This window comes from Megalops cyprinoides, chromosome 3 (genome assembly GCF_013368585.1).
Source record: "Megalops cyprinoides isolate fMegCyp1 chromosome 3, fMegCyp1.pri, whole genome shotgun sequence".
Taxonomy (NCBI): domain Eukaryota; kingdom Metazoa; phylum Chordata; class Actinopteri; order Elopiformes; family Megalopidae; genus Megalops; species Megalops cyprinoides.
The window spans coordinates 19,881,517-19,901,843 of record NC_050585.1 but is presented as its reverse complement, the minus strand read 5'-3'; the positions used below and the strand labels follow the sequence as shown (position 1 = coordinate 19,901,843).

General features: G+C 46.7%; 1 protein-coding gene across 1 annotated transcript in view; it reads left to right on the top strand.

Moving 5' to 3' along the window:
- Nucleotides 1–15,718, top strand: part of LOC118774880 (protein numb homolog) — a 37,754-nt gene extending 22,036 nt beyond the window's left edge. The window contains exons 2-9 of the mRNA XM_036524452.1: nt 4,524–4,665; nt 6,584–6,658; nt 8,732–8,806; nt 11,054–11,194; nt 11,708–11,912; nt 12,329–12,592; nt 14,126–14,293; nt 14,500–15,718. Coding sequence (XP_036380345.1) covers nt 4,540–4,665; nt 6,584–6,658; nt 8,732–8,806; nt 11,054–11,194; nt 11,708–11,912; nt 12,329–12,592; nt 14,126–14,293; nt 14,500–15,260 — 1,815 coding nt within the window. The 5' untranslated portion in view covers nt 4,524–4,539 and the 3' untranslated portion in view covers nt 15,261–15,718. The remainder of the gene's footprint in view (nt 1–4,523; nt 4,666–6,583; nt 6,659–8,731; nt 8,807–11,053; nt 11,195–11,707; nt 11,913–12,328; nt 12,593–14,125; nt 14,294–14,499) is intronic.
- Nucleotides 15,719–20,327: the final 4,609 nt, after the last annotated feature.

The window sequence follows — 20,327 nt, the reverse complement described above, 5'->3', positions numbered from 1 at the left end:
GGAGAAAGACAAGGATGGGGAATGGGGAGAGCACTCGGGGGAAGAGGATGGGTGGAGGAGGAAGAGAGGTTGAGGACAGGAGATAAAATGTGATAAGCCCCAGGGTGACACTTCCTAAAAACATTCCTTATGACATCACTTGGGGAAGAAGTGAACATTTTGCATTCCGAATTCCTCCTCCTTAATCTTTGAAAAAGCTGGGATGTGCAGTCACAGAGCACTCTGTGTGGCCAGGCTGCGTTCTTGCCAAACCTCTGCGTGGAGGAAAGGTCTCTGCGCAGGTCTGTGCAGGTGACCTCCTATCCATTTGTGTTGGACAGACTGATGGACCTTTCGAGGAGAACTCGCAGAGTCACTGTGAGTCACTCAGATGATGGGAGGGGGATGTGTCCACGCTCCGTTTGCGCGTTGGCTGTCCCGGTGCTCTGTGGGAGTTGCAGCATGAAGAACAGTCGTTTATGCTGTGTGAGCATTTTGGAGGATGGCGTGATGAGCCCCGTGTGCAACTGGTGATTCCAAAAAAGGGTTAAAATTTGGAGAATTTGAAAATAAATGCATAAATAAATAAACAGCGGTTTGTTGAAGTTAGCTCTGGAAATGTGAGGATGTTGCTTTCCTTTGGAATGCAGGCTGAATTAACCCATGTTTGTGATGTTCACTGATCCCTGACAGCGTCAAAACATTTCTTCCTAGTTATCAGCACAGCTGCATATGGAAATGCCTTGTCCCTTTGCAGCATGCTGCAACAGTTTGTGACTAGGGTCATAGAGCGGAGAGTTGCAGACTGAGAACTTACGTGCAGATTGTACACTGTCAGAAGAAATGAAGAGACCTGTCTGCAGATGCAGAACAGTTTTCTCAGTGTAGTAAAGGGCGAGAGCAGTCACCCCACCCAGCCTTGAACCTGGGTTTACAGGGTACCAACCATGCAACTTTGACCACGACGCCAAAGAGCCAGGCTCGTTGGTATGGCAGTCAGAGCGCATACTCAACCGTAATGACGGCACTCCGTCACACTCAGGATGCGTCACCTAAAGCTTTTTATGAGTCCTGCAGCTGTGATTGTCTGCTGAGATAAAAACGAATTAATTAGCATTAACGTAAGGCAGAGATCAGTGGCTATGTGACACAGTGGTTTCTTTGAGTTTCTTCATATGAAGTCATCAGGTGGGCTCTCCTACTGAGCTCTTGTTGAATTTAGCCACCATCTTTAATCTCTTGATTAGTCTGCATTTTTCTTGCTTTTTTCATAAATATGTATGTGCACAAGACACGCATCTTAAGGCTCTTCCTCTGTGTCACTCTGGTCCATTATCTGAATAAGCAAGGCACTTATTTCTTGCTGAAGTAAGCCGTAATCTAGCTTTCGTTTTGTGAGCTGTTTCTCGAATGTGAGGGTGGGGTGGAGGGGAGAGAGTGAGAGAGAGAGGGACAAGATGATGAAAACAGCAAAGTTTATGTTACCAGAGAGACAGACAGAAAGACAGACGCTGTGTCTCACAGACACTCACCCCCACTCTCATCAAAAGAAATGCCTTGCCGTTAGAGACGAATGCTGACACCGCATAGATCTCTTCCCTTTTTTGTACACAAATGCGCTCGTGTATCCATGCAGCTGACTTACAGTAAAGCCGGAGTGACTCACTGCCAGGCTGATTTCCAGCACAAGCCAGCAACCTGCTTGAGGGGTGGATTCCTGGATCTGGGCTCTGACAGCACCCCTAGCAGAGACCCAGTGAGAGTGAGAAGGCGTCCCTTCTCAGTGAACCACCCGCGGAGGATGATGGCATTTATGATATGAGTGAGGGAACTGCTGTGACCAGTTAGTGTTGCACAGGGAAGGGATGAAGGTGCACACGTTTTTAGCACAGCAGTGTGCTACAGTGTGGTGTTGAAGGAGGTGAGCTTGTAACCTAAAGGTTGTAGGTTCAGTGCCCAGGTGGAGAACTGCTGTTGTGTCCTCTTGGGCAAGGTTCTTTGCTTGAATGGCCCCAGTAAATATCCTATGGTGAAAATGGATACTATGTAAGTGTGAGCTATGTAAGTTATTCAGGAGTAACTGGCAAAGTCTTTGGGAGTCTGCCAAAAATATAATAATATAATGTCTTTGGGTTTTGAATTACTCAGTTGGTTGATTTGTAGTTAGACTGGGCTGATTTTGTTTAATTTGCGAAAAAAAATTGCTTCATTTACAGGTTTAGCATTACATTTGCATTATATTATTTGCTTAGCAGGCTCACTTATTCCAGGAGACTTCTAACTTCTTCATGTCATGTGAAGTTCCTTGCTCAAAGGTACAACAACAGCACCCCACCTGGAAGCTGAATCAGCAGTGGAAAAGAGCAGGGCTTTTTGTGCCAAAAAAGTTGTCACCTGTCCAGCTCTCGCCAGGGTGCAGGACTTGGTAGAGGTAGGACAGAGCTTAGAGGAGAACGGGCCTGACAGCCCAGGAGGCTGAAACAAGCAAGACGGGAAACGGCTCAGATGAAATGAACCAGAACCGACCCAGCTTACCCCACTCCATCTCTCCTATCTCCTAATTGCTTTGGGCATCCCAGCCTGCCCGCATGAGCCGCGGCAGAAACACGCGGCTTAGACCAGGGGAAAGATGCTGGTTGGAAACTAGACAGACATTCCAGACGCTGTCTCAGAAAGGCGAAACAATGCCGTAGTTGATCCTGTCCCTCCCTAACCCCTTCTCCTTCGCTCCCCTGATTTCCTCAATGTGTTCCAGATGTTTGCTAACGAAAATATTCGGAGAAGCAGGTTTTTTTTCCATGGAAATGTTTGTATGCATACTGCAGAGAGTGCTTATGTGCGTTCGGGGGGGTGGGGGGGGGTGGGGTGGGGTGTCCTGGCTTCACTCCTGCCCTGTTTTTTGAACAGCAGTATGGTCTCCAGCTGCTTTTAATTGCAGGGTGAGGTCACGTGTTGGGAGGGGTGTGATGTGATTTGGGCTGTTTGTGTCTGTTACTGAGGGGACGTGGGGAGAGCCATAAGCTGCAGGGTTCTGAAGCTGGGTGGCTTCATCTGCAGTCCAAACTTCACAGTGCTCCAGAATAACTGTGCTGCTGCGTGACTGTGTTACAAAGTCACTGTGCTTCTGTGTTACCATGCTTTAACGTCACTGTGCTTCTGTGTTACCATGCTCCAACAGCACTGTGCTCAAGCATAACTGTGCTCTATCATTACCACCCTCCAATGTAGAGCCCCAGCATAAATGTGCTCTAATGATTACTGCTCCAGTATCGTCATGCTCCATTAGAGCAGTTAGAGAGGACTCACAGACGCCCCCCTGCCCCCCCCCCCCCCCCCCCCCCTCCCCATAAAGAGAGCTGTCTGAAATCTCTGCCAGGTCCATGCAAGAGAAACCTGAGGGGTACACTGGCCGTGGCCTCTGTGACCTCTGACTCTGTGCACTTTGGGAGTCATTTCCTCGCCCTTGGGTCTCGGGGAATGTGCATTTGGCCTCAGCTGTCACTGAAACTCTTGGCTCTTAGCTTTTTCTTTCTCTGCCCTATGTATGTTTGGGGGGGGGTGGTTTTACAGTTTAGACAGAAGGGGCTGTGTGATACCCTGGTACTGCAGAATACTTTCACCATTCTCCAGCCCATAGAGAGTAAATATTAAATACTCTCTTACTCCCCCCTCTCTCTCTTTTCCTCTCTGCCTCTCAGTCTTTCCCTCTCCCTCTCTCCCTCACCTCAACCCCCTTCCTTCCTCCTATGGCTTGTCCAGCAGCCTCTGGCAGGAGCTCATCCATTATTAGACCCGATGACCTCATGGCATGTTTGATTACATCAGCCATGACAACAGAGACAACACCCGAGTCCACTGCGCTGAGCTGCCAAGGGTCCCTCTGAGGGCTCCCCACACCCTCCTACCGCCCCCACTGCCCTTCCTCTAAAGCCCCTTACCCAGACCCGGGTATCCCCTCATCAGGAACATGCTCTCAGGCACTGCAGGGCTCCTCACAGCAGGAAGGGATTTGTACCCCTCCAACCAGCACTGGAGCAGGCTACAGTGTACCCTTGAAATCCAGCAGTCTGAATGCAAATGGCTACAAGTACCATCTGTTACCCATAATCGACACCCTCAATTTTTCAATTCAGAATGCTTTTCTGGCTCAAAATGCAACAGTAAATACTGCCAAAGCATAGGAGTTTACAAGAGAATGTAACGAGGTAATAAAATAACATGTACACATAATATATGAAATTACATACAATCATAATCCTCTCTCAGCCAAGACCTCCCAATTCCAAAAATGGAATATCACTGCAGATAGTGGGACCTTGAGATGGTAAAAAAGGAATTGTTCGACCCTGCTTTCTCACTCAACTATCTCTCCTTCTCTCACTGTATCTGTCTGTCTCTGAGGGTCAAGCCCTCATACTACAAATTGGCAGACAATTTGATTCACTTTGAGAGTATTTGCAGTGTGGGGGAGTTTTATGCACAGAGGATCTGATGGCAGTGTGTGGTGTTAAAACTCAAACTCTCCCTCTCCCCCTCTCTCTCAGCGACAGCGACGTCGACATGATCAAACTTCGTCAGAGCCTGCGCAGGAAGAAGCCGACCTACGTGCCCGAGGCCAGCCGGCCGCACCAGTGGCAGGCCGATGAGGAGGCTGTGCGCAAGGGCAAATGCAACTTCTCTGTGCGGGTGAGTTCCTAGTTCTAGCGGCCCGATCTGGCCCAGTCTGATCCATTCTGTCCCTCACCCCTGCATTAAATGAACACCTCAGTGGATGAAAACCTCCATATCAGCCAGTCTGAGCCAATCAGCCAGTCAAATCAGCCAGTCTGAGCCAATCGTACATTATATGACATTATTTATTTACCCTGCAGATGCTCATATTTAGAGCAGCTGACAGGGTTTCGCATATCATCTTCGTCTGCAGCTGGGTATTCAGTGCCATGTAGTATCCTGCTCAATGGCACAGCAGCAGTGCACTGCCTGGGAATCAAACTGGCAACCAGAGTTACAAGGCCTGCTTCTCATCTTGACCACTGCACCACACTGCTGCCCAAATCAGCTGTCGTTCAATATGGAAATCTTAACTGTGCTTTGCAGAGAAACAAGCTCTGGTACAAAAAAATGAAATGGCTAGAAGAGTTAGAGTGGTAATACCCTTCCAGCAGAGATGAATGAAGTGAGTGACAGTATCACAAGCACTGTGATGTCCTGAAGTTTTGCTAGTCTGATCATAGTCACCTTATGATACAAACATATCGGGCCTTGTCCACCACCGGGAAATACTAATTACATTGTTTGAAACATTGATTGTTTGGGAATCGTTAACACTGGCATGCTCTGTGGTCCATTTTTTTGAAATCCAAAACGTAATGCAATTTGTCAGCATCAGACATGCCACCCCTCAACTGCTTTTAGGGCCTGTCTGAGGCAACCGATAGTGTGAGAGGAAACTAGCCTCACTAGACCTGAGATGGCTTGACCTCAGTGTGTTTTGTAAGTCTATGGAGGCAGCTGTCTGTCTGCATAGCAGAGATGGTGCTAGAGGGCACATATTCATTTTTGTGTGGGCAGACACACAGGCAGTCCAGGGGTTACCAAGGAGATGGGTATGGCTGCTGGAACTTCCTCCTTCTCTCTGCCTTTTATATAACACGGCTGTGGCTGTGAGAGTAGAGCCAGGCTGCACAGCATCACACCAGAGGAGCTGGCTGCCATGCAGTGATTGGTGGAGAGTCCTGGCCAATAAAAAGACAAAGTAAACCCACATGAGTCTTCCAGGCGAGGGGATGAGAATGATCAGTTGTACAGTATGCTGTGGCTGTTTGAAGTGTCTCTGTTTTTTCTTTTTTGGAATCTGTTTTTTGCTACCCTTACTAAAGCTATCTGCCAAGCCCAGTGCATTGTGGGAAAGCACACAGTTTTTTTTTTCCTTTTTGGATAGTCTTTTGTAGAATGTGGGAAAGGCGCAGGGAGCTGGTGCAGATGGGGGTGGGGTTGATGGTCTGAAGGGAAATTGACTATGATGCTGCTAATTGCTGTGGTCCAGAAACACTTCCATAAGAAGAGTGAAAAGCACTGCACTCAAGACAGTGTCAAGACATCAATAGCTGGCCAGAGCCCAAAGCGCCCATAAGGCAAGGAGCCCACGCTCCATAAACTGAGAGAATAAAGGAGGGCAAGAAATAAGTTATATTACTTCATTAACAATACTGACCGAACATGAAATCTATGTGTTTCATACCATTACTTACCCAATGAAAAGAACCCTGTCCCCTCAGTGTATTAACTTTGGTATACAGGGTATCACCCCTGACCTTGGAAAACTTTAGTTCAAGAGGTTACCAGCTCTGCCTGGCCTCTCAATGGACAGCAATGCAGTCTCAATCAATCAGAACAGTAACTCTGGGGGTTTGAGTAACTCTTTTCCTTTTAAGGAACAATTAATCGTTAAAAGTATGCATATATTTGTGCACACTAGTCTACATACATGTACACATACATACATGCACAACGGTCTGCATGCATACATACATACAGACACGCACATATCTGTGTGCATTGTGGCTAGTATTGAGTATACCGGTGATCTTCTCTCTGCTTGTAGTATCTGGGCCATGTGGAGGTGGAAGAGTCCAGAGGGATGCACGTGTGTGAGGAGGCTGTGAAGAAACTCAAAGTTGTGAGTATTTATTCTTCCCTCTGTTTTTAAACCTGACCTCCACCTCCTCCCTTCTCCTATAGCCCAGTTTTTTCTTTTCCTCCTTCTTCCTCTATCACCTCATCAGATTTCGGCCGTGTCTGCCCTTCGCCTGAACTTTATTACTCATTCTGTGTTCTTACTCTCTGATCTCTATCTTTAACCTCCTCTCCCCCCTCTCTCCCCTTTTCTCTCTCTCCTCCCTCGCTCACTCGTTCTCGCTGACATTTTCAATTCGGCTCCACCCGTGTTCCCCGCAGACTCTTTTGGAAGGTGCCGGAATCCATTTTGGCCCCTGACCCTGCTGTCCTCTCCAGCGTTTAGCCCTTAATGAGTTTGCTCGTTGGCCCGGGGCTGGCTCTGTGGCGGGGTTATTGTCGCAGGCTGTTACACAGCTGTCTGGCGCTGGAGACCTGCTGAACAGTGCAGCGCACTGCCAAAAAAAGACTGGAGAAGTTCTTACATTATACATGACTGAGCTCAACCTTCAGAAAACACGTCCACTGCTGTGAACCGAATCTCACTCCTTGCTTTTAGTAATGACGGTGTTCATTATGAGAGAGTGGTGGAAACCGCAGCTACGCATTGAGGGTCAGATGTCAAAGGGCAGATGTCAGGTCTGAGGTGCAATGTCCAGGTCCCAAAGTACTCCTCAGTCCCTGTACTGACCAAATTCCGTTAAAGTCTGCTCCTGTGTGTGATGAATTGGTTTTTTAGCTTGTATTCTTGGGGCAGTTGATAAGATCAATTTCACCACATTCAGTGTTCATTTTCATTTATCTTTGAATCATAGTATATACATGGAAATGTCGATCTGTTCTATCTGCAATAAGAAAATAAAGCCTTAAACCTTTATTGAAGCCGATGCAGTGGTCCAACTTATATATCCTGCACCTCTGGAGCTCCGCTCCATTCCTGCATGTGTTAAATTGTTTTTCAGTTTTCCTTCATTCCAGCCGTCCCGGCTCTTCTTTTTAATATATCTACAGAACTGTGAGGAATTCCAGTGTCCAGGAGTGATTCCCACCCCCCATCCCCTCGCTGCGATTTCATTGTGGAAAAGCTGTGCCCCCCCCCCCCCCCTTCTTTTCTCTCTTGTTCGCCTTGACCATGTCCTGGCCCTCTCTTTCACCAGGGCAATGCAGATGCATGCATTATGCATTTCATCAGTCCATTGCATTCTTCAGTTCCTGTCGTTTCCCGCCGCTCCTTTTCTCTCCTACGCTGGGATTTTTCATTTAAGATTTCGAAGGCAGCCCTGTTACTGCCCCCCCCCCCAAGCTACCACAGATGGGAATCTCACACTTGTTTCCAAAACCCCACTGCCTGCCTGCCCTGTCCACAGTCCTCATTTAATGCTTTTATACACTGACAGCTCTTGTGAAGGTGTGCATGAATGCTGCGTGTGCAGCCAAGCAGATTTCCTCTTCACTGGCCAGCACTTTCCCTAAAACGCCTCTGTCCCTCGCGTGCCTCCCTGAGTCATGATGCTGATCAGACTTGAAGCTCTAATTTAAAAAAATATCATACCGTGCAAGGGAATGTGTTTCAAACCAGAATGCACTCAGAGCAAGGGCTGGGACTCACTGCTAACCAAGAACTCTCATGAAATTAAGCTCTTTACTTTAACAGATAACAGATGTCTTTTTAATTTAATCATGATAGCCTTTATAGGTATCTAATCCTGCCCGCTGCCCGGTCAGTAGGAACTCTGCATGTGGCAGCCAATCAAATAAAGTAAGCTTTGAGAAGAGACGTAACATTCCCTCACTGTTTATGTAAAGCAAGCGCAGCATTACAACGGAGTAGTGGAGTAGAACGCTGTGCAGCCAGCGACAAACATTATGCCCACCAAGAGATGCCTACCTTCCATTTGGAATTTGCTCTTCTGGTGCATTTTGGGAAATGTAGTGTGAAAGATTTTACTGGGTGGGCTTGTGAGTGTATTGGATGACCCTGTCACAGTGAGACAAGCCTAAAACAGGGGAAAGGGGGGGAAGCAGAGGGAAAATACTAAATAATAAAACCAGCTTGTCTGTGTTCCTGTCTGGTCAGAGTGGGAGTAAATCCGTCAAAGCCGTGCTGTGGGTGTCAGCGGATGGCCTGAGGGTCGTGGACGACAAAACCAAGGTAAGAACGCCTACGTCTGCACTCCACACCAGCAGAAAAGGCTTACAGTGCACCTCTGTGTGGCTTTGCCTGTTTGAGCAAATATGTGCCTTTCAGCCTCAGAGAAAGTTCCATTTCTCTTTATTCACAGAGGAGCACCATTTTGTTCCTGCTTATGAACAGATTTGTCGTCATGTTCCTTACCCGGAATACACAGATGCCTGTTTGTTTCTGTTGTGGAAGTAATAAGAAACACTGGCAACATGTAGCCATACTGGCAAAACATAACCATGGCAACTTATATCCTTAAGGATATTTTTTCTTTTATGGAGACATGGAAAGTGATGTTTAGACAGGCATGTTTTGGCAGAAGCCTTTCTCAGTGTGCCCTGTTGTAAAAATGTTCCTTACTCAACTTCCTTCCTCCTTCCTTCTCCAGGCTACTCAAAACCATATGTGAGGAATACAATACATGTTTACTTACACCAAAGGCAGACTAACACACTCTCTGTAGACACAAAATGAGCATGTAATTAAATGCGTACATACACATGAAGCTGGGAATGGCCTTGCAGGTGAGAGTTTGGCCATCTGCCAAAGCTGGGTCACATGATCTCCTCTCCCGATTGTGACTCAAACCCCGGTCATGTTCCAATCCATCACTCAGTCCCAGTGTGATGCGAGAGTGATGATGTCACAGAACTGGTTGAGACCAGTCTGCTCTGTGGCCCACGCTGATGACTGGTGTGCATATTTATCCCGTCAGCCAGTCAAGACTCGTATGGCCCAGAGTTCAGTCTTAAAACACTGGGGGGGGGGGGGGGGGGGGGGGGGCAGGCAGGGGTGGAGACGCCACCCCTTGCCCATTTGAATGCCAGCACAATGGGGGCCTCCCATCACGAGAGCAATTACCAGAGTCTCTTTTCAGAGCAGGAACAAAAAACGCCACAAAGCTGCCTTTTTGTTTCCTGTTCTGCTCCACATGAATCCCCCCCCCTTCCTCCACACACCCTTCACCACCCCCTGACTCTCCACTTACTCAGCAAGCCACCCCCCTAACCACACACACCTCTTCTTTCACCCTCTGTCCTCATTTCACCCCCACTTTCCCTCTGTGCCCCCCCCCCCCCACACACACACTGGCCCTACAGTCAATGCAAAGGACACAGCATTGCCAGAAGCAGACACTTTTCACCCGTGTATCAGTCCTGTGGCTTGAGTCATTGGTGTGCCCGCTTTGTGAACTTGTGTGTCTGTGCTCCCTAGCCCCCCCTCCCCATCCCCGTGCTGCCCCCTCACACCCTTATTCACAGCTTTCTTTTCATTCCTCGGTCGGCCCCTTAATCAGCTAATTGGCTGGTGGTGAATGGAGCATTCTTCCCTCTCTTCCTTTTCAGAGGGCGAGGGGTGGAAAAGACACTCTCGGGGCGAATGCATGTCCGTCTCTCTCTTTCTTCCTCCGTCTCTCTCTAAACTCCCACTCGCTCTGCCGTGACCCGGAGCGCGGGCCCACCTCCGCCCGGGCTGGTGCCGGGAACGGAGGCCCCTCCGCTCCGGAACTCTGCTCTTTTAGTCATCAGCAAACAGAGGAACCGGAGGGAGTTGGATCCCCTGTGCATACAGGGCCCTGCTCTGTGTCTGCTGTGTAGAGGTCGTGTGGGGGACGTTTTGAGGGAAAAATGCTTAGTATTTCACCTCACAGTTGTGACTCAACAAGTTCAGTTGAAGCTCGAAAAGACTCCACTAGAAAATAAGTTTACTGGAAAAAGTCAATAGATGACCTCAGGGAAAGTACTTGGTTGAATTCATCATGCTGTTAGTGAATGGCCCACACAAGCTAGATTCATAAATCCTAGCTGTGTCGAATGGAACGCTTTGGGTTTTAGTTCCTCGTAGAACGACACTGGGTGTTCTTTTGAAAGTCCTCGTCAGTGATGTTGTCTTGTTTTTTTAAGGTAAATATAGAGTCATTTTGCATTTGTAAACAAGTTTATCCTCTCATAAAAAGAAAATGTGAAAAATTCCATCCTTTCATGACTCCTAAATCAGGTCCATGAATAGTAAGGAGGAGGATTTGAACAGTACAGGACGCATGTCACACACATATTCAGTATACTATACTTGAGCCATATACATATGGCTAATAATATATAGCTATATTCTAAAGCTCATATGTCTCATATTGTCATTTAATTAGTCATTTAATTAGTGTTTCGCTTTCAATCTCACCAGTGCTAGCCGTGTTAATTTTTTGTGTTCTATCTGCAGGACCTCATTGTTGACCAGACCATTGAGAAGGTGTCCTTCTGTGCGCCTGATCGGAACTATGACAAGGCCTTCTCCTACATCTGCCGTGACGGCACCACACGCCGCTGGATCTGCCACTGCTTCATGGCACTGAAGGACTCGGTGAGTTCCCACAGCACTGCCTCCGGGGGGCGCCACAGGCAGGTCGTCAGCCACCACCAATTCTATGGAGGAGTGGTATACCATAAGGGGCTTTTTAGAGTATACTTTTTTTAACCCTATCACCATAATAACATGGCTTTCACAACCAATGCAGCTCCTAAATTAATTTAAAAAATACTGAGATCTTGTATTTAGAGTTGTCATATTTCAACAGACTAAATGTGGTGTATGCAGAGATTACTTTTGTCTTGGGTCTTGTCACTTTCATGCAGTGTACTTTATTTAGCTTTCTATAATGTCAAAAGTGTTGTAAAATGTGCTGCATATGCTTTTTGTCTGTGTGTCCATGTATAATTTTCTCTTCCCCGATACAGAAAATGCCCAAAATAGCCAAAAATTGGACCACACTAGATCATTCCGAATATTTATAGCACAGTTCTTTCTGTGGCAAAACAAAACATGCAAATTACTTGTAGATCCAAAGTAAATGTAGGAGGTATTTATCTCCACCAGGGGGAGCGACTGAGTCATGCCGTGGGCTGTGCGTTCGCTGCCTGTTTGGAGCGGAAGCAGAAACGAGAAAAAGAGTGTGGAGTCACGGCCTCCTTTGACGCGAGCCGCACTTCCTTTGTGCGTGAAGGCTCCTTCCGGGTCACATCCGGCAGCCAGCAGGTTGACCGCGAGGACATCATGAAGCACCTGCAGGAGAAGAAGAAAGGTACCAATGCTGCTGCCCCCTGCCTGCCTGGCAGTATTATTGCAACACCAGCTACACCGCCACCTAGTCCAGACCCCTGCAATGCCTTCACCTCAATTTTTGGCTTATTTGTTGCCACGCACTATCACTCTGAATGTACCAACATCAACAGGGTGCAGAAATCAAGGGTAACTTCTGGAATCAAAATGCTTGCAAAGTAATTTGAGGGGTCCTTTGTTTAAAGCTACTATTCTCTTACTAAAATATCCATTACTTACAAAAATATTTCTTGTTTACAAAAATCTTCCTGGTAATGACAGCTTCTGTTCCTACACCACAGTAGCTAACTGTGCAGTGTGTCTAGTACATCACTGTCTATATCCAGTCCACATTAGCATGTTGGCATTAATGATGTATACGTGACACCTCCCCCACAGAGACAGTTGGTCCCGCTGTCCCTCCGGGCACTGCCTCCCCACCAGAGGGCGCTGCTTCACCGGGGGAGCGGGCAGATGCAGGGAGCGGGCATGCCATTCCCCGCCGCCACGCCCCCATCGAGCAGCTGGTGCGACAGGGCTCATTCCGGGGTTTCCCCGCCCTCAGCCAGAAGAACTCCCCCTTCAAGAGGCAGCTCTCCCTGCGGCTCAACGACCTGCCCTCCACCCTGCAGCGCAAGACCGACTTCGACAGCAAGAACCCAGGTCAGTTCTCTTTCTGATGGTCTCCAGCGCTGTCACTCCTTCCAATTTCCAGAGCCTGAACCCAGGTCAGTTCTCTTTCTGATGGTCTCCAGCGCTGTCACTCATTCCAATTTCCAGCGCCTGAACCCAGATCAGTTCTCATTCTGATGGTCTCTAACACTGACATTCGTAGCAATTTCCACAGCGTGAAGCCAGGTCAGTTCTCATTGCTACAACTACAACTGTAGTCATTCTAATTACCATCGTGCCAATGACAGTGAGGCCGACGACCATGTGAATGCAAAAGATGAATGTGAAAGTAATATGACCACAGCAGTAATTATTGCTTCACAATTATTGCCAATAAGTTCCACTCTCCTAGCTGGTGCTAAGATTAGCTAGGGCCTCACTGGCAGTTTCATGGAGGAAAACCTCAGTAAATAATAAATAAAGCCTACAAGCCCACCCGAGTGTTATTACTGCAGCTGACAGGCCCTCAGAGCAAATCAGAAAAAACAGGGCTGCCCTATGAGCAGTATTGAAATAGTAACAGTATAATAATATATGGGCAGATTCAGCTGCAAGAATCAGCTAAGCAGCACATTGTTGGTAGGCGTGTATTCAGGTTGTCCTTAAATTCCAATGTCCTTTTCAGCAATTATTTGTAAATTTGGAAGTAACCAAAGCAGAAAAAAGCTTAGAGGGAAACTGAGCGTGTTTAGCCCTGTAATAATAATGACAACATTATTATTGCTGCCATTATTAGTATTCATATCACAGTATTTTTGCTGCAGGATCATCTCTCTCATTGCTCGGTGTTTACGTCCTTCTGTTGAATGGCCATATGCGCTATGAGCAGATGCAGCATTTCCTGCCGTTGGAGTGATTTATGTAGGACCTCACACCAAGCAGAGAGGCATTGCTTGTACCCCGAGTGGCTTCCTCTCTCGACATGGTGTCTGTCACTGCCTGAGTCTCTTTCTGCTCTCTACCATCTACACACACACACACACACACATATACACACACACTTTACAGCAGACAGTCTTCCTCTGAATTCCTTGGCTTTCCTCAGACAATGGGTGTTTTGATCCTAGCCCTCAATACGCTGACTGTGCTAGGCCAGCCCTCTTCAGCTCCCCATCACTTCATGCTGACCACAGACACCCTGCAGTTGTATTTGCAATGTTTTGCACCAGTCGGGGGAAACCCCCACAGCTGTATTCATAATTCTGCACCCCTATAAGAGAAACCCTAGTTCTGCTCTTGCAATGCTGTGCTCTAACGGGTGAAACCTGAGAAACCCTCTAGCTGTATTCACTGTGTTACTTGTTTTCATTTTCCCTGTTTTACAAAAAAATTAGTGCAGCTGTAGAGGTACAGGGATCTCAGATTTGTTGTTGTTTTGTATGATTAATTGTACAATGCTTTTTCCTGCATTTTAATGTGTGTGTGTGTATGTGTGTGTGTGCGCGCGTGTGTGTGTGTGCGCGTGCATGTGCATGTGCATGACCCAAGCAAATCTTCTGACCCGATTTTCCCCCTCTTTCTCAGAGATGGAATCCATATTGGGTGAAGCAGACAGCATCAACGCCCTCTGCAGCCAAATCAACACATCCTTCACAAAGCCCTCGGACGACCCCTTCACCTCCTTGTCCACCAACGGTATCCCAGCGTGCACTGTGCCCCCGGCTATCCTGCCACCACCCACACCACTGCAAAGTGAGAATACGTCACCTACTCTCTCTGTCTTTGTCAGTGCCCTTCTCAAACATTTGCTCATCTCAATTTCTCTCACTGCTCAGTTCAGTCTTTGGAAAATTATACCATACAGTGTTCATGCATTAAATCCACACAATGGGGAAAAAATATCAGATATCTAATGGTAGTATTTTCTGATGTATTCTGCTTGCTCCCTTGACCTTCAGGCACGAATCTGTGGGCGCAGGCAGAAAGGGTGGTGCAGACGGTTCCCCTGGACCAGGGCGGCCACAAGCGGACTCCCTCTGAAGCGGAGCGTTGGCTGGAGGAGGTGGCCAAGGCAGTGAGGACCCAGCAGCCCCCTCTGGCCACCATGCCACCCCCTGCAGTGCCCGTGGTGCCTGGGCCTCCAGGCTCCCTGCCCACCTCAGTGCAGCCCTTCCCCCTGGCTTTCGACGCCACGCCGGCGCCCGTGGGCATGTACGTGCCTCCGCCCCTGCAGCCGGCCTTCATGCCCATGCAGGCCTACATGCCCACCCTGGCCAACAGCATGACCTACCCCAGCGCCAGCGTCCCCGTGGTGGGCATCACGCCCTCCCAGATGGTGGCGAATGCCTTCTGCACGGCCACCGGGGCGGGGATGCCCTCGATGGGCAGCGTGGGGCTGACAGGGTCCAAGACGGGGGGTGCCACTGGCGGGCAGCAGGGTGTTCAGGCCCACGGAGGCATCCCAGGGGCCCAGCTCACCAACCCAGTGGCGATGAATGGGCTCCCAGCGCACCCCATTCTCACCAGCTCGGCCGGCCAGAACGGCACCAGCAACGGCACAGCCTGGCCTGGCGAGGCCCTGCAGCAAGCCCCGCCCACCCAGTCCCAGGAGGCTGAGCGCTTCGAGGCTCAGTGGGCGGCACTGGAGTCCAAAACGCCACAGAAGGCCGCGAACCCATTCTCTAACGACCTGCAGAAGACGTTCGAGATCGAGCTCTAGTCGCGCTCCGCCCGTCAGCTTCGCCGGCACAAACGGACAGTCGAAACACTCCCTATTCCGTTCCGTCTCAGCTTTCCCGATTTCTTCAGTTTTTTCCCAGGAGAACCACTTCTTCTTGTCCCTCCCACTTGACTTACTGACAGGAAGCTGACAGAAAGGGGTTGCAGGAGAAAGGCTTCCTGGAAACAATGATGGAGGGCCAGGCACCTCTGGTAGTGTAGTCTCATGTCAGGTGCTAAACCAGAATTTCAGATTCAGTTTCAAAACCTGTTGGAGAACTAATGAACTTGAGTAGACCAAACTAGGACCTGGTCTTAACCCCAAGGCACAGTGGACAACATTCCTCGTGTGTATGGAAATGTCACTGGTTTACTAGCAGATGACACTATCTGAAACAGGGGCATTAATGAAAGGATTGGTCCACATATCTTGACCAAAAAAATACAAGGGTGTCTTTGATGGCCAAAATATTTACTTTTTTATCTCTATTTATTATTTTTATTGTATTTTTTCTCCTTTTAATCTAAATTTTAATCACCAAAAAAAGTGTTCTGAATTGTCATGTATTTATATCTGTGTAGAACTGGAAGAGCTGGAGAAGAGGCCAGCAGATTTTGGTTAGTATTGTTGTAATGCAGAACTGATCAGGGTGAAAACACCGACCGAATCTGCAGGCTTACTGCGGTGAACCTGTGAGAGCATCACCTGTGAGGAAGAAAGCGAAGAGTGCGTTTCTTCACATGTGTAGAGCCCTGTGTGTCAGCTGTCATTCCACTGCAACCGGTCACTGTTGTACCATGGTAGAAATGGACTGGCTGTTCCTGAGTCAGTTATGCAGGCCTACAAAGACTTAACCAGTTGATATGGAAGGTTCTGGAAGCCTGAGATCTGAGGTCATGCATACAAGCATGTTGCCTGCAGCTAGTAGGGGTCGGGTGCCATAGCTGTCTGTGGTTTGTTTTCTGTACTGCCAGACTGTCTCGGTGGTGGTGGGAGGGCGTTGGGTATCAGGAAGGCGGAGAATAAGGTCATGTGGTTTATGATGTCAGGTGGTGCCAGGTGAGTTTGGATGAGGCAGAGGATGGGCTGTAGTGATGTTTGAGGTGGTAAGTGAATGAGTGAGTCGGAGGGAGATGGCAGAGTGAGCCGTCTGTGAGTGGCCAGGGAAGGAAGGAAGGAGTGGAAAGGCACAGCTGCAGAGACGGGGTTAATGGCAGAGTTTAATGGCAGTGAGCGGATAGAAGCAAACAGCATGAAATTTGCCCAGAAAGGAAAAGAGGATGAGAAAATAAAGCTACCTTTGAGACACGGCAGACAGAAGGTTTATGTGCTGAGAGGTTTACTAATGTGGAGAAAGTGTGTTCTGATGTAGCTGGGTGTGAAAACACACAGCAACATCAGACTTCTGTCATTTACTGCTCTTCGGGTTGAGTGGAATGTCTCTTTAGCCACTGTCTATGAAGTAGTCATGACAATTTGTACATCTGGTACCAACTGATCTTTTCTCAATTACATTTCTTGAGAAACGGTCAGAACTGTCCTGTTCAAACATTTTATGTGAGACAAAAATGGTATCGTAACAGTGTTTTAAGGAGCGATCCAGGAGGAGAGGAAAACTCTTTGATGTGCAAGAGAAATAGAGATACTGATGAGGTCACACAGGGGTCACACAGAGCTGAAGATGAAGATCAGGTACATCATTCTTTTTGAAATCCCTGGGATTTTACTGAAGATTACCTGGAGATTTTACCCAGTACACTATCACTGCTGACAAAATGAATCAAAATGGCCTGCCATTCAATAGCTGAGAGCTGGTGTTTTTTAACACATGTGGAAAAAATGCATTGGAAGCAATGACTGGAATGTGACCATTTTCCTGTGTTCCTGCATAAACGTGGTTTTGTAATGGTCTTGGCGCAGCAGTGACCTACACAGACCTACACTGTAAAGACCTGGGGCTTTTCCTTAAATTTCTTGATCATTACCCTCTAATTACTTGGTCAGTTAGGATTTTATATGTATGAAAAAAGCTGACCCCCAGTTACCTTTCTCATTAGAAATGAAGAATATAAAATAGAAATCAAGACTTTTGGAGCAGAGTGCTTCACATCACTATCCTCTTTACCCCAAAATCAAAAGAATTGAGACAGTACTTTTGGCAGTCCCCTCGTTTGCACCTCTTCAAGACCACCTCTAATATAAAAATTTGGTAATTTCCATTTGATAAAAGAAGAAAACTAAATTACCTCATAAACTTGATTGTAAAATGTAGTGTAGTGATAACGAATCAGTGAAGCTTATTTTTAATCTTTATTTACAGAGTTTTGTATCTGAACCTACATATTTGTATTATAAATTACATTGTACAAAGACAAATAAATAATATAATATTAAAAAGTGAGGCATTTGAGCATTGTTTTTGGTCAGAGAATTTGTCTTTCTGTCTGTCTTTCTGTGTATGTGAGTCTCTCACCAGCCTCCCTGGGCAGACTGAACGCATTGATTTTATTCCTGCTAAATGGGGAGTTATGAATGTTGCTCTTGTTCAGCTACCATGCAAGTCCAGCTGTACACTGGCTTATCAAATGTAAGAAGAGAACACAAAATCAGTGCATAGTGTCTACAGGTACCTGACTTCAAACGCAAACAGATCACCAGAGTGACAGTAGAGATCCCTCTGTTTTACAGCCACCAAGAGTAATATCTCCCTCATCTCTGCTCTCTTGCTGCATCTTCAATCATTCCTATTAGAGAAACTGAGACACATTAGTCCTTTGGCCAGCCTTTATGTCTTTCCCCAGAAAGCTATGTGTGCTACTCTGCAGTAATCCATGCACTGTCCAAATCTGGAGAGCCAAACAATGAACGGCGGTTAGTATGCTGGCCCCCCAATGCACTGAAACTGGCACCACCAAATTATGAAAGTGTAAAAAGAGGCAGAAAAATATTGTTCCATATCATATCAGTCATATTCTTTGATATTTTATTTACAGTGTACATTCGACCACTTAGTTTAAATTCAGCGTCTGGCAGGAGTAGCGGTTAGAATGTGTCAAGAAAAGGAATCTTGTCTTCCTGTGTTCCAGGAACACCGAGGCCAGCTTCAAATGACCTGGATAATTACAGCAGTCACTACAGTGTCACACTGACCTCCTGGAGATGAACTAGAGGCAAAACAGAGCATAGATAGAGCCTGACACACATGGGCTCAGCATTACATTTCATATGATATGTATTTTATTTGATGTCTGGTGTGCGTTTTCAGGCGACAGACTATTTTAATTTTATTAAGCATTTTCTATTCAGCATCCAATACATAAAAGGGGATGCTTTATGTAAACGTGTCTCCAGTAGTGGTTTAATGTGACTTGAACTCACATTATAATGTTCGTAATAAATTATATTATATTATATTATATTATATTATATTATATTATATTATATTATATTATATTATATTATATTTACAAAACCAAATGAATAAATGGGCACAGAAGCTGCTCTGGAACAGAAACTGATGCAAACCATTTAGCCAATGCAACCTCCAGTCCCAGAATCCTTCAATTATAAATCATATTCCGTTTCTCCTCAGTTAATCTCCATTGAATTATAACAGAAAAGTGTTATTTGAAGCAACATTTATTTTCACTACATCTAAATAAATGTATTTTTATATTTAATGTAGATTTATTTCTTGGCCTTGTTTAAGTGTTGCATGTTGCAGGGACCCTGCTGCTGTCTGACAGTGAACACCTGCTCTTGTTTAAATGTGTGTGGAGCACTGCTCTATTGTCCAAGCTATGAATTAAGATTGATTGATGATTTGTGATTACCCTGCAGATTTTAGCCTGACTTTCCCTCACAATCCCATGTGTGTGTATGATTTACGTATGTGTGTAATTGTGTGTGTGTGTGTGTGTGTGTGTGTGTGTGTGTGTGTGTGTGTGTGTGCGTGTGTGTTTGTGCGTGTGTGTGTTTGTGTGTGTGTGTATGTGCGTGCGTGTGTGTGCATATGTATGTGTTTGTGGTCTGTGCATGCATGTGCATACACATGTGTATGACTGTGTGTGTGTGTGCATAGCTAGTGTTTGGAACTTTGTGCGTTTATTTTAATTGATGTTTTTACTCATCAGATGTGCAGAGATTTTGTTTCCATAGCATTACAGTGAAATTCACTCACATGCCTGTTTTCACCACACCCCTTAACACTAGCAGTCAGCTCGTTAAAATGATTAATTGGACTCAGATCTTCTGTGTGAGCACAGATGTTGCTCTTTGTAAACTGGTAATCGATTATGACACCACCCTGGTGATATTATAAACGCCCAACTATGCCTGAAGGCCTAAGGAATAATGAGTGTACAAGTGCATGCCTTCAACACTGCAGGTGACCTGGAGAGGAGCCAAGCAGTCATTTCCATTCAGAATGCGGTTTACACAGAGAAAACCCTCATGCAGGGAGCACAAAGCCAGTGGGACAGAGGAGCAGAGTCAGGGCACGGCAAACTCTCCCACTGCATGAAGGAATATGTATAAACAGACAGAGAGAGAGAGAGAGGCAGACAGACAGACAGACACACACACACATACACACACATACACACACACCGTGCATGGAGATAGGGACACACTGATTCAGTGCCAGGCAAGCAGGCAGGAAGACAGTCAGGCAGGCAGGCCTTATCTGTGAGTGGGCTCCTGCTGGCAATTAATGCCGAGAATCACAGCCGTAATCACACATAATATCTTACTGGTCAGCATTGTAAAACATGACATTGCATCTCAGCAGAGCTCACAAGACAGTCTGACCCCTTGGAAAAGTATACAGCTGCCATGACATGGGCCTCACTGTAAAGCACAGATATCATGTTATGCAATGATTTCTACATAAAAGCACATACAGTATTATGCACATACAGACTTAATCTGATGTCCAGTGTCTGTTAATCTCCAGTGCGCCAAATGATGTTTACTCTCTTCCTAATTATAAATCCCATGGATAAAGCCACATATCTGTGCTTCTTGGTTACGGAATGATAATCATCGACTTATAATCACTCTGTTGGA